Here is a 13836-nt window from a genome sequence, read left to right on the forward strand (position 1 = left end):
ATGCTTTGCTATTTTTGAAAGTATAGCTCTGCCTCTGCAATGCCTCTTCTCTTCTCTTGCCGTAGGTTACGCAGTCCAGCAGGTGCAGTGGGATACATTGGCCATTGGTGCACCAAGATACCAACATCTGGGCAGTGTCTTCATCTACAAGAAGAACCCAGAAACATCAGAGTGGAGCCAGGTGGCTGCATTCACTGCAGACAAGGTGACAGAGGGCTGCATTGGGTGGGAGGTCCAGAGGTTGGTGAGATAATGGACCACAGATACAGACAGACTCATTGACACAAGATTGAAGAGAAGTAGACGTTGGTGGGATTGTCAGGATGTTTCCTGGAATGGAGGGGGAGGAGACGAATGGGAAGAACAACTGAGACTCCTGCACACTGAACTGGGGTCTTCACTTGTGCAATCTGTCTTCTTAGATTGGGTCATACTTCGGGTCGGTGCTAAGCGTTCTCCATGTGAATTCCACACACTCTCTCCTTGTGGTTGGTGCTCCAACATATTACTCTCCAGAAGCTCCAGGTGGGCAAGTCTACCTGTGTCCCGTCACCGAGGTAAAGCCTAGACTGCTAATCCATGATATTGTAACCCTCTGTATTTATTTGATGATAGTATGAGGAAAGATTCCAGAAAGTCTGTTGGTTTTATCCGATGAATAAATCTGCCTGATTGGGAGATATTGAACAGTTATAATCCACAATCATTGTTCCATCTTCTGGCCCCCGAAATACAGCAAAGACCACTAAAGCCCGTTGTGGCCTCCTGAATGTTTCCTTCCATCTTCAGTGGTCACAGAAAGACCCTAAACATGTACACATCCACTTCCCGGTTACTTGGGGGTTCCTCAACCCTTATTACATGCCGAGTACCCTTCTTCCATCTCTTGGTCTCAGAGTGTTTTCCATGACTGCTTATTTATGTGTGGAGTCCTCCAAAGCTATGGGTACCTGTGACCAGGGCAGCCATCAGAAATTTTGGGGCCCCTTACACGGCTTTAGGCTGGGCCCCCCACCGCGCCGCTGGACGCAGGGCTTAGTGATGCGCTGGACGCAGGGCTTAGTGACGCGCTGGACGCAGGGCTTAGTGACGCCCTGGACGCAGGGCTTAGTGACGCGCTGGACGCAGGGCTTAGTGACGCGCTGGACGCAGGACCGACCTGAGAATGACCCTGCAGAGCCCACCATAGATGCGGCACAGCCCATCTGAGACTGTCTATGGTGGGCTCTGAAGGGATCTCAGGTGGGCTGGTCAGGGCTGCATCCCTCCCACCTTATTAGGAGGAGTTGGCTACCTCCAGGTACACCTGCATGCAATTTATCGACTTCATTAATATGCTCACACTTGGAGACTCGGATACATAGAGTTAGGACCACACTTTGCGGAGGTGCCTTTGCGCGGCCGTGCGGCTTCTACATATTTTTGGCCAAAAGTTTGTGCAACTAAAACCTCTGATTTTAACGCATACTGTTGACAGGGCTACTTGTTTGGTTGCAGGCTGGCTGGCAGGTTGAGGCTGGGGAATTTTTGTGTTTTGTACTGCATCCCTCGCCTCCCTCCTTTCCTTCCTAGCTCCTCTTACCTGCACACATGGCCTCGTCTGCCGCTGGACCGGCCAGAAGTGACATCACGTCACTAACGTGATGTCACCTCCGGCCAGTCTGATATCAGACGAGCAGCGTCGCTGATGGGGCCCTAGCTTGTCTCAAAGCCGCTGGAGCGGCAATACTGGGGCCCTGTGCTGCTAGGGCCAGGACTCCGCCTCCCCCCCCTCGCCGTCGGCCGATAGTCATGTAAGGGACCCGGGTGGGCCCCCCAGGCTGACTGGGCCCCTTACATGAGTATCGGCCATACCCCCCTGATGGCTGCCCTGCCTGTGACTGTCCTGGTGCAGCTCAATGCATCTGTAATCAGTTATTTACCAAGAAGGATTGAGGCCTGGGATGCTAAAATGTATGTAGAGAGAGAACTTCTATGGGATCTATAACATTGTTCCAGTTTCATTATTATTTGTCACTGCCTTATAACCAGCATCTGGCAGCCTAGAGTTCATTTCTTTTTCGCTACAGGTCAGGAACTTTTGGAACTCCGGAGGGCCACTTGTTACTATGGCATGTCCAGAGACCCTCCAAGGTGACCCCCGCCAACCTGTGGGCTATTTTGGTTCTTCCATCTCCATTCTACCAGATCTGACTGGAGACGACCTGCCGGACCTGGCTGTTGGTGCCCCATGTGAGGACAACTATCAGGGGGCCATCTACATCTTCCCGGGTCAGGATGAGAGCTTCAGAACTTCATATATACAGGTAATCGTCTTTTCTTCTGACAGTCTGTGTGCTAAAAACTAAATGCCCACAGCTGAAGCCGATTGGTTCAGGTGTCAGCTACTCTTTGTGTCCCCCCATCTACCGTGTTTCCCCGAAAATAAGACACTGTCTTAGCGTCTTATATATTTCTGGGATCAAAAAAACACACTAGGTCTTATTTATTTTTTTATTCCAAAGTTAATGCAAATCCAAATTAAATAATCCAAAATGGCAAAGTTAAGAATCGGGTGATCAGGGGTGCCGCACCTTTCCAAGAGCAATATGGTAACCAGAAAGGGCGAAGCGCGCTTTCACTATGGGTACCTCACAGGCATTTGGTATCACTCCGCCTGTGACAGGAGCCGGTGCTATAGAGGAGGCATCGGCTTATGCGGCTCTGCTCCCTCCGCTGCCGCCTCACTTCCTCTAGCGCCGGCTTCGTTGGCACCGCTGATTCTCTCCCGCGGCTCTCCTGCGGCTCTTCAAGTTCCCCCTTATGCCACCACCGGCCCTATTAGGTCCGGTTCCTCTTTTCTGAGATGTCTTCATTGATGGTTCCTTTTCTTTCCACAGCGCATTGCTGGTCGGCAGGTCGGTGGTGGTATCAAGTACTTTGGGAGGTCACTGAGTGGAAATCTGGACCTGACGGGGGACAACCTGCCGGATCTGGCGGTGGGAGGAGAAGGAAGAGTCCTGATAATGAGGTGAAAATGAAGAAAGTTATTTTATCTCTTTAGATGGCGGTGTGACCTCATCGCCTCCACCTGACCGTCACCTCCAGACTGGACTCTATGTTATTGATGGTGACTTTATTAGATTGCAAGGTTCAGTGGTGGAGACACCAGGGAAAGCTCCATGGGACAATATTCCAATCACCTTCCACCTACTGGGTCCCTAAATCAATCATGAAGCCTTTCCTGCTCCACAAAAAACCGACCCTGGCACTGACCTGTACAATCTCCTCTAGATGTACCCGCAACGTTGTAGCGTGAGAGCCTGGCCTAAGTTGTTGATCAATCTAAAGGGGATTGTAGATCGTTGTCTCCCATTGATCACATCTCGATGTCCTGGGGTTGGGGGATAACCTGCAGCTACACCCCTGTATGTTGCTGTCCAATCACTGCTCTTCTCTCAGGGGTGAGAAGAACCCAGAATGAGGGGACAGAGGCGTCTCTGCAGCTCCTTCCTCACACCCGTCACCATATATGTCTTCTGGTCATGGAAACATACCTGGCATGGCACTGCTTACACCTGGTGTGGCTGGTGCACTGACTCCGACCTCAGCCCAAACTGCACCGCACTGTACAATGAGCCAGTATAATGGGTACATCAACACCAAGGACCTCCAGACAAGCCTGTTCCGAATCTCTGACCCTCTTGTAGGTCTCGCCCGGTTCTGGATGTCTCAATCAGCATGACCTTCGATCCCAGCGAGATTCCCCTCTCCGTCTACGAGTGCTCCGAGCAGCGCAAAGTGGGAAGCTTGACGAAACTCGCCGTCTGTCTCTACAGCTACAAGAAAAACATTGCGGTGACAGGTGAGCCAGGGGAGGTCGGGAGACGACGGGAAGACGCGTCACTTCCTGTGACAATCAGGGGGGTCGCAGACGGGGATCTTATAGCTGCTGTATCCAATAGTACTGAAGCATTAAACAAACACACGTTTAACGTTGGGATATAAAGGGGGCATGACATCACAGATCCTCTCCCCCATTACAGATGTTTCCTTAGTTCAGTGGTCAATGGTTTAGACTAGGGATGCACCGATACCACTTTTTTTAAGACCGAGTACGAGTACCGATACTTTTGATCAAGTACTCGCCGATACCAATTACCGATACTTTTTCTTAAAGAGACAGGTCACATTTTTTCTAAAGCAATACAAACTAATGATTTTAGGTCAGTTTCTCAATATTATGATTCATGAGATGACGAGGGAGCATGGCGCCGGCTTCCCGGCCAATCAGAATGCCGGGCGCTGCGTCATTACACAGCACCCGGCTTCCGGATTGGCTAGCTTTCTGGCCAATCGGGAAGCTGTGCAGCGCGTCATTACACGTTACCCCGCTTCCTGATTTACCGGGAAGTCGGCTCCATGCTCCCTCATCACAAGTGACGAGAGAGCATGGAGCTGTTTCCGGGCCAATCAGGAAACCGGGCAGCGTGTAATGACGAGCTGCCCGGCTTCCTGATACAGGAAGTACTCGTGCTAGGTATCGGAGCATTTGGGCGAGTACGAGTACTCACCCAAATACTCGGTATCGGTATCGGTGCATCCCTAGTTTAGACATATGTCCAACATTTAGAATGTACAAGACAAACTGCAGGTGGTGGCAGGCGACCCTAATTCATGTCTCTGATGTGTGTGGGGTGTACGGGCAATGGGAAAAGGGATAACATCAGGAACATAGCTCGCAAGATAGCTTGAGGAATCGGGGAAGTGTGTGGTAATCACTTGGCCCTTAGAGTGCAGCAGATTGCATGTCAGAATTGTATCTGCCGGAGTGTGTACAGCCCTCTAGATATGTGTCTCCTTCCAGTGGTGGCCAGCGGTATTGCAGGCCACCACACATTGCTTTAGTAGGGAGGAATCACAAGACGGTGGTAAAGCAGCTACAACACATGTATGGAAGCCGTGTGTTCAGCTGGAGGCCTGAAGTCTTCTCATATTCTCTTTCAGTGGAGGATTTTGGTCAGGTGACATACTCTCTACTCCTGGACGCTGGCCGTACCAACACCCGGGCCCTCTTCTCCAATGCTGGGCGCACCTTGAACGCCACCGTGCCTCTTGCGCCGGGGCATGTGTGTGTGGACCATTTCTTCCAGCTTCCGGTGAGTAAGTGTCTATGAGAAGATGATATACAGACGAGGAGGCCGCGGCTCTCACCTGTCCCGTCTCTGTCCCCAGGAGTGTGTGGAGGACTCTCTGTCCGCTCTCCGAGTCTCTATCAGTTTCTTCCTCGTTGGAGTTCCCGTGCTGAGCGAGGACTCGTCATCCATCCACTCTGCAGAGGTACGAAGCCCCACGCACTGTGCGCAGCATTGCCCGTCACAGACCTAGTCATGTATCCTCAGATCTTCCTCCACAGGTCCCATTTGAGAAGAATTGTGGTGGTGACGGGGTGTGTCGGGACAATCTGAGTGTGAACATCACCTTCACAGGGTGAGATGGAGACCCTCGGTCTGTCATTAGTCTGACCATTGAAGGTGTTGTCTGTTGGTGACAGCCAGTGATTCGGATGTCTCGTGAAATCAGCCTGACTGTCTCTTTTCTCTGCTGGACAGTGTCAAGCAGCTGGTGGTCGGGGTATCTCTTGATGTCAATGTGACGGTCTCTGTCATGAACGAAGGTGAAGATTCATACAACACCCGTGTTCTCGTCCCCTTCCCCCCTGGCCTATCGTATCGCCTGGTGTCTCTCGTGGAGGTAATGGTGGTGTCACTTGTCCGGGCCCTCTGCACGGTGAAGGAGATGTCATCTAATGTCATTTGTCTTGTAGAGTAACAAGAAAGTGGCCATTTCATGCGCCTCGCTGGAAGATCAGAGAGTGGTGAACTGTGGAGTGAACAGACCGCTTCTGAGACCCAACACCGCGGTAAGAAGAGAGAGACTGCTAGAGAGTGAGAGTGTTGCTGTGTGAGAGAGTCGTGAACACCAGGCAGAGGGAACCCGGAAAATGATTCACCACCAAATTCTTCTCCAAGGGCACAAAGTAGGACGGTGATGGGATCTGGGATGGGGTGATGGGATCATATTCTGTCCATAGAGGAGAATGAGGATTTAGACCAGACCTGGGCTGCGGCCTGTATTTTCTGTGGTCACATTATCCATTTATAGTTCTGCCCACAAGATGGCGCTCTCGGTTCCTTCACTCTTCAGGACATCCTAAAGTTTAACTATAATCAGGAGGAGAATCCAATAAACAATTCATCTGTGTTACTGGATGAGTATATGGGAAGAGACGTCCTCAGATGTCCAGGAGAGGGGGCCAGAGCCGTCCGGGAGAGGGGGCCAGAGACGTCCGGGAGAGGGGGCCAGAGACGCCCGGGAGATGGGGCCAAGAACGTCCGGGAGAGGGGGCCAGAGACGTCCGGGAGAGGGGGCCAGAGACGCCCGGGAGATGGGGCCAAGAACGTCCGGGAGAGGGGGCCAGAGACAAACACTCAGTCCTCAAATTAGCACTTATCCTCCAGCTCTCAATAAAAAACGTAACTTTATTCTCAATGTTTAAAGTAACTACAACCTCCAACGTTCAGCCTATCCCAAAACCTCTAACACTCAGCATAACCCCCCCTCTCAATTTTACCTCAACCATCAACTTAACCCTAAACCTGACCCAGAAGTAACAGTCCTGAAAGGTCTAAGTACAGCGGCTCTGGTACGGAAGCTGTAAAGGAGTGTAGGGGATCCCCTCAGGTTCAGGCACAGGCACAGCCATGAGGAAAGGACTTCTCCTAAGGGGCCCTGCACATCACGAGAGGGGTGTCTTGGAGGTCCTGTACGGAGGTTGCTGTGGTGGTACCTGAGGGAAGGTGTGATATGAGCAGAATGTCACAAAACTAGGGTGGTGGGGGCTGAGCCGGGCTGTAGAAAATCCCCATGAGGCAGACAGTGAGAATGGCAAAGTACAACCTGATGATGGCCAGAATCCTCCCCACCACCAGTGGCCCACCATTGGAAGTCGTACCCATGATGTTCCCTCTCACACTTCTCTTCTGTGATCTCTTCCAGGCCGTCTTCATGGTGAGCTTTCACGTTTCACCAACAGCTGCCCTGGGGAACTCTCTGACAATGACGGCCAACGTCAGCAGGTAAGTGACCTCCGGGACCACGCCTCTGCCCCGTGCGATCAATAGTGTAAAAGCCAGGAAGTTGGGTTCATGTAGGTCCTCAGCTGCGGCTCTTTCATCAACTTACCACGAGAGGAGAGAGAAGAATGGGCCGGGCCTAGGCCCACTATACTCATCTAATAAGAGGGTCACACACGTCCAATCTCATGATGTCATCAAAGTGCACCTGTACACCAGAACACTGAACAGAGAATGAGAAAGCCGGGCCCTAGAGGAGCAGGAAGGTTCCTTGAGGTCTCTCGGGAGAGTCAGGAGCCCAATGAGGACAATGATTAGCCATGGCTTCAGGAGAAAGTGGGATATTGACATGATGGCAGCTCCAGATTATGGGCCTTGGGGGTGCTCTGGAGAGGCTCCACTATGGCCGGCTGTGAAGACTTGTTGCCATGGTAATGGAGACAGAAAGGGGGGAAATCCAAAGCAGGACCAGGAGGGTAAATCTTCCCGTGGGGGTGTTTACATACCCCGCAGGGCACTGTAGGAGGCCATGGATGAGCCTCTGAAGGCGAGGCTGTCCCCAGGGGCATGCTATGGCGGCCTCTCACATATACTCTGCTGGATGTTCCCGGGGCCGTTATCTGAGCACCTCTAACCCCGTTTCCTCCTTCTCTCTCTCAGTGACAACAGACAGTCTCATACGGATCAAATGATGTCCTCGTCCCGGCTGAGCGTCCGCTATGCCGTCTACGTTACAGTCACCAGGTGAAGAACATGGAGACTGAAGAGGGGAATCAGCCAATGGAGGAGATCCGTGGAGAGGACGCACATAATCCGAGCGTTCCTCGTGGTCTCCCGCTACAGCTTTGGCCATAGACAGGAATGTTCAGGTTCCCCTACAGGCTGTGCTTGGGGGGAGGGGGAGTCACCCCTCGGCTTATCATGGGGGCGCCTTTCTCCCACCTGTCCGTCGGGACCACCTGCAGCTGCCTAGAGACAGAAGATTGCCACTTAGTGTCTGTGGCTCCTCCACCAAAAAAACCTTCCCAGGGAGTCTTTGCTTAAACTGTAACTCCAAAATCACTTCCTGTGCCTAGCCATTCCTGATATCAGTGCACTTCCTGTGCCCAGGCATTCCTGAGATCAGTGCACTTCCTGTGCCCAGGCATTCCTGAGATCAGTGCACTTCCTGTGCCTAGGCATTCCTGAGATCAGTGCACTTCCTGTGCCTAGGCATTCCTGAGATCAGTGCACTTCCTGTGCCCGGGCATTCCTGAGATCAGTGCACTTCCTGTGCCCAGGCATTCTTGAGATCAGTGCACTTCCTGTGCCCAGGCATTCCTGAGATCAGTGCACTTCCTGTGCCCAGGCATTCCTGAGATCAGTGCACTTCCTGTGCCCAGGCATTCCTGAGATCAGTGCACTTCCTGTGCACTGATGCACTGATCTCAGGAATGCCTAGGCACAGGAAGTGCACTGATATCAGGAATGGCCAGGCACAGGAAGTGATTTTGGAGTTACAGTTTAAGCAAAGACTCCCTGGGAAGGTTTTTTTGGTGGAGGAGCCACAGACACTAAGTGGCAATCTTCTGTCTCTAGGCAGCTGCAGGTGGTCCCGACGGACAGGTGGGAGAAAGGCGCCCCCATGATAAGCCGAGGGGTGACTCCCCCTCCCCCCAAGCACAGCCTGTAGGGGAACTCCTGTTCTGTGTCCTCATAGCTGTATATCTGCAGCGTGGGATCATCTTGGGCACTGCCGGTCTCACTGGATTTGGAGTCCTCTATGACGTTGGCTTCCTATTGGTACTGTTAGTCCGGAGAAGTAGAGGGACTGCTGAGGTCCATGTCGGGGTGTCCGACTCCCACAAACGGGTCTTCCTTGGCTGGGGGAATGAGGGGCGAGAGGCACGCTGTACCCCGCTGCTGACAGTCATTGTCTCTGCTTGTTTCAGCCTTGAGGAGTCCAGCAAGTACCAGAACTTCTCCACCGGTGACTCCACCATACGGCACATCTACCGGGTAAGACTAGACAGAGCAAAGGAACTAACCCCCGGAACCTTCCTCCATGTAAACATTCCCTTCTCCCTCTTCTCAGGTCATCAATCTGGGCCAGCGGCAGCTTCCTCTCACCGTCACCCTCATGGTACCAGTGAGATTGGGGGAGACGCCCCTTTGGGAGACGAGGAACATCACAAGTTCTACGGTATGTAAGCCTATCCCAGAGGACGTCACCTTCACTTAACCCGCCTCCGATACTTGCTGTTCCCTATTGTCATGGAGACATTATTTGATGAGATCTGCAGATTCTCCTCCTAGTCTGTGTCTGCATGTGACTGCACTCAGTATGAACACACGTGGTCTATAATTGGATGCAGCAACAAGGCCGCACACGGTTTTCAGTCAGTCTGATCTGTAGGCCCCAGATGGGGAAGGATGGGGACCCCAGATGATACCATGGGAGGTGTAGAGATGTGGAAAGGGAGGACTCGGAATGGGGTATTGGGATGAAGGCCCACCACGTGTCTGTTCTTTTCTTGCAGCCAGATGCCTCCACGTGTACGGAGGTCGGAGAAACCCCCGGAGCCAAGGACTACCAGGAGGTCCTGAGGAGACAGGAGGCAATTCTGGTAAAACCAAGACAGCAAATCCCATTGTGTCTCCTACAGGATGGTCCTAGATGTCCCCTCCGTCCCCTTCCCTCGGACCTCCCCTTCCACATTCCCCCTGGAGCCGTGTTCTCCATGTCACCCCCCTGTAGTCTCCTCTCAGCATTGCAGCCTTCAGCTCTCTCTCTCTCTCCTCAGAACTGCTCGGTTGGTTGGTGTGTCAGAGTGGAGTGCGAGATTCGGGATCTGGAGGTTCAGCGTTCACTAAACTTCACTGTCAGCGGGTCCGTCACCAAAGACTGGATCACCCAGGTAGGGGTAGACCTCTCCTAGTACCATCCTCACCATGCCCTCTCTCTCCCAGACACGACGGCACGGCGCCCTCCCTCTCTCTCCCAGACACGATGGCACGGCGCCCTCCCTCTCTCTCCCAGACACGATGGCACGGCGCCCTCCCTCTCTCTCCCAGACACGATGGCACGGCGCCCTCCCTCTCTCTCCCAGACACGATGGCACGGCGCCCTCCCTCTCTCTCCCAGACACGATGGCACGGCGCCCTCCCTCTCTCTCCCAGACACGATGGCACGGCGCCCTCCCTCTCTCTCCCAGACACGATGGCACGGCGCCCTCCCTCTCTCTCCCAGACACGATGGCACGGCGCCCTCCCTCTCTCTCCCAGACACGATGGCACGGCGCCCTCCCTCTCTCTCCCAGACACGATGGCACGGCGCCCTCCCTCTCTCTCCCAGACACGATGGCACGGCGCCCTCCCTCTCTCTCCCAGACACGATGGCACGGCGCCCTCCCTCTCTCTCCCAGACACGATGGCACGGCGCCCTCCCTCTCTCTCCCAGACACGATGGCACGGCGCCCTCCCTCTCTCTCCCAGACACGATGGCACGGCGCCCTCCCTCTCTCTCCCAGACACGATGGCACGGCGCCCTCCCTCTCTCTCCCAGACACGATGGCACGGCGCCCTCCCTCTCTCTCCCAGACACGATGGCACGGCGCCCTCCCTCTCTCTCCCAGACACGATGGCACGGCGCCCTCCCTCTCTCTCCCAGACACGATGGCACGGCGCCCTCCCTCTCTCTCCCAGACACGATGGCACGGCGCCCTCCCTCTCTCTCCCAGACACGATGGCACGGCGCCCTCCCTCTCTCTCCCAGACACGATGGCACGGCGCCCTCCCTCTCTCTCCCAGACACGATGGCACGGCGCCCTCCCTCTCTCTCCCAGACACGATGGCACGGCGCCCTCCCTCTCTCTCCCAGACACGATGGCACGGCGCCCTCCCTCTCTCTCCCAGACACGATGGCACGGCGCCCTCCCTCTCTCTCCCAGACACGATGGCACGGCGCCCTCCCTCTCTCTCCCAGACACGATGGCACGGCGCCCTCCCTCTCTCTCCCAGACACGATGGCACGGCGCCCTCCCTCTCTCTCCCAGACACGATGGCACGGCGCCCTCCCTCTCTCTCCCAGACACGATGGCACGGCGCCCTCCCTCTCTCTCCCAGACACGATGGCACGGCGCCCTCCCTCTCTCTCCCAGACACGATGGCACGGCGCCCTCCCTCTCTCTCCCAGACACGATGGCACGGCGCCCTCCCTCTCTCTCCCAGACACGATGGCACGGCGCCCTCCCTCTCTCTCCCAGACACGATGGCACGGCGCCCTCCCTCTCTCTCCCAGACACGATGGCACGGCGCCCTCCCTCTCTCTCCCAGACACGATGGCACGGCGCCCTCCCTCTCTCTCCCAGACACGATGGCACGGCGCCCTCCCTCTCTCTCCCAGACACGATGGCACGGCGCCCTCCCTCTCTCTCCCAGACACGATGGCACGGCGCCCTCCCTCTCTCTCCCAGACACGATGGCACGGCGCCCTCCCTCTCTCTCCCAGACACGATGGCACGGCGCCCTCCCTCTCTCTCCCAGACACGATGGCACGGCGCCCTCCCTCTCTCTCCCAGACACGATGGCACGGCGCCCTCCCTCTCTCTCCCAGACACGATGGCACGGCGCCCTCCCTCTCTCTCCCAGACACGATGGCACGGCGCCCTCCCTCTCTCTCCCAGACACGATGGCACGGCGCCCTCCCTCTCTCTCCCAGACACGATGGCACGGCGCCCTCCCTCTCTCTCCCAGACACGATGGCACGGCGCCCTCCCTCTCTCTCCCAGACACGATGGCACGGCGCCCTCCCTCTCTCTCCCAGACACGATGGCACGGCGCCCTCCCTCTCTCTCCCAGACACGATGGCACGGCGCCCTCCCTCTCTCTCCCAGACACGATGGCACGGCGCCCTCCCTCTCTCTCCCAGACACGATGGCACGGCGCCCTCCCTCTCTCTCCCAGACACGATGGCACGGCGCCCTCCCTCTCCCAGACACCTCTGTGGTCTCACGTCCTCCTCTCTCTCTCTGGTCTCAGACAGGACAGCAGAAGATTCACCTGCAGAGCTCGGCGGAGATCAGATACGATTCTCAGATATACGCTCACATCCTGGAACAGAAAGAACGTTTCATCCGAGCCCAGGTACACACCGCCGTCACCGTCTTATCGGGGGAGGGGAACACTGGGGCCCGGAGGTCATCTACATGGGAAATCCGCCTCCAGGTGGACATCACGTTCCGGCATACAACCGGTTCCACAATTATTATACCGTATTGATCCGGAGAGGCTGCTGACTGCCCCGACCCCCAGATACTACATAACCCCTCCCCCCAAACTAAACCCGAAACAAGTCCAATACCGTCACTAAGATACCCCAAGAAGGCAATATGTATATTGCGGGAACCTGGTGTCACTAGGCCTGCCGTATAGAGCTGGGGGTCACCTGGTGTCACTAGGCCTCCAGTATAGAGCTGGGGGTCACCTGGTGTCACTAGGCCTCCCGTATAGAGCTGGGGGGGTCACCTGGTGTCACCGTGCCTCCCGTATAGAGCTGGGGGGGGTCACCGTGCCTCCCGTATAGAGCTGGGGGGGGTCACCGTGCCTCCCGTATAGAGCTGGGGGGGGTCATGCAGGCGCAGACCACGCTGGAGATCCACCTGGAGTATGACTATTACCCCGTCATCATCGGCAGCAGCGTGGGGGGGTTGCTGCTCCTGGCACTGATAACGGCCGCCCTGTATAAGGTAAGGGGCAGATCAGACACCGACCGGTCATGTGACCCGTCACCGAGTCCCGCTGTGTGTGGTCAGGTCCGCTCAGTGTAGGGCGAGCCCGGGGGAGGGGCGCGGGTGGAGGAGGGCCATTATAGAGCCAGCTATTTTTTCCAGACTATGCCCCCAAATGATGCAGCGCCACCCTCTGGAGGCAGCACAGAATGCACAGCGCCCGACCTGCACAGTGCCGCCCCCTGCTGGTCACACCACCACCGGAGGAGTACAGAGCTCAGACCTGCACAGTGCCGCCCCCTGCTGGTCACACCACCACCGGAGGAGTACAGAGCTCCGACCTGCACAGTGCCGCCCCCTGCTGGTCACACCACCACCGGAGGAGTACAGAGCTCAGACCTGCACAGTGCCGCCCCCTGCTGGTCACATTACCACCGGAGGAGCACAGAGCTCCGACCTGCACAGTGCCGCCCCCTGCTGGTTACATCAAACCCATTTCCCTTCACTTCCTGTCTCGGTGGCAACGTGGTGAAGACGGCGGGATGAATATTTTTCCGTCACTTCCTGTTATGCGATGTGTTCGCGGGTTCTGATCACATGACTTTGTGTACAGAGCACCGCCCACTTTCCTTAAAGGGGAAGGTCTATTTGAATTCTTATATCCGCATTTTGTTTGTCATGTTTAACCCTTTAACTTCAGAAATGTCTGACTGTCTCCCCTCCCCCCCCCCTCCAGCTCGGCTTCTTCAAGCGTCAGTACAAGGACATGTTGGGGGACCCGGCGGAGTCGGATTCGAGACATGTTGGGGGGCCCGGCGGAGTCGGATTCGATGGCCGGAGGACCGGACACAGACGGCAGCTAGCGATGAAGCCGAGGACGGGGATGACGGAGTGAAGAGGCGGGACGGCCCTTTCAGTAGAAAACAAACTTTATTGTTATTCAGTTAGATGCAAAAATAAGCTTTTGTATTCCTGTACAGAGGAGACGTTGTATATAAACACAGACACAGCGG

The 13836-nt window shown here is 55.5% G+C and overlaps 1 protein-coding gene across 1 annotated transcript in view; it reads left to right on the forward strand.

Moving 5' to 3' along the window:
- Positions 1 to 13718, forward strand: part of LOC108803908 (integrin alpha-D-like) — a gene marked incomplete at its 5' end in the record, with an annotated part of 14265 nt that extends 547 nt beyond the window's left edge. Inside the window, 18 exons of the mRNA XM_018575702.1 lie at positions 66 to 205; positions 423 to 548; positions 2070 to 2306; positions 2880 to 3010; positions 3690 to 3844; positions 4987 to 5138; positions 5215 to 5297; positions 5362 to 5469; positions 5592 to 5733; positions 5807 to 5902; positions 7039 to 7118; positions 7776 to 7859; positions 9047 to 9113; positions 9190 to 9321; positions 9635 to 10012; positions 12135 to 12239; positions 12731 to 12841; positions 13560 to 13718. Of these exons, the coding sequence (XP_018431204.1) occupies positions 66 to 205; positions 423 to 548; positions 2070 to 2306; positions 2880 to 3010; positions 3690 to 3844; positions 4987 to 5138; positions 5215 to 5297; positions 5362 to 5469; positions 5592 to 5733; positions 5807 to 5902; positions 7039 to 7118; positions 7776 to 7859; positions 9047 to 9113; positions 9190 to 9321; positions 9635 to 10012; positions 12135 to 12239; positions 12731 to 12841; positions 13560 to 13718 (2486 nt within the window). The remainder of the gene's footprint in view (positions 1 to 65; positions 206 to 422; positions 549 to 2069; positions 2307 to 2879; positions 3011 to 3689; positions 3845 to 4986; positions 5139 to 5214; positions 5298 to 5361; positions 5470 to 5591; positions 5734 to 5806; positions 5903 to 7038; positions 7119 to 7775; positions 7860 to 9046; positions 9114 to 9189; positions 9322 to 9634; positions 10013 to 12134; positions 12240 to 12730; positions 12842 to 13559) is intronic.
- Between the last annotated feature and the right edge of the window lie 118 nt (positions 13719 to 13836).

Source organism: Nanorana parkeri, unplaced genomic scaffold (assembly GCF_000935625.1).
Source record: "Nanorana parkeri isolate BGI_ZX_2015 unplaced genomic scaffold, ASM93562v1 scaffold4430, whole genome shotgun sequence".
Classification (NCBI taxonomy): Eukaryota; Metazoa; Chordata; class Amphibia; order Anura; family Dicroglossidae; genus Nanorana; species Nanorana parkeri.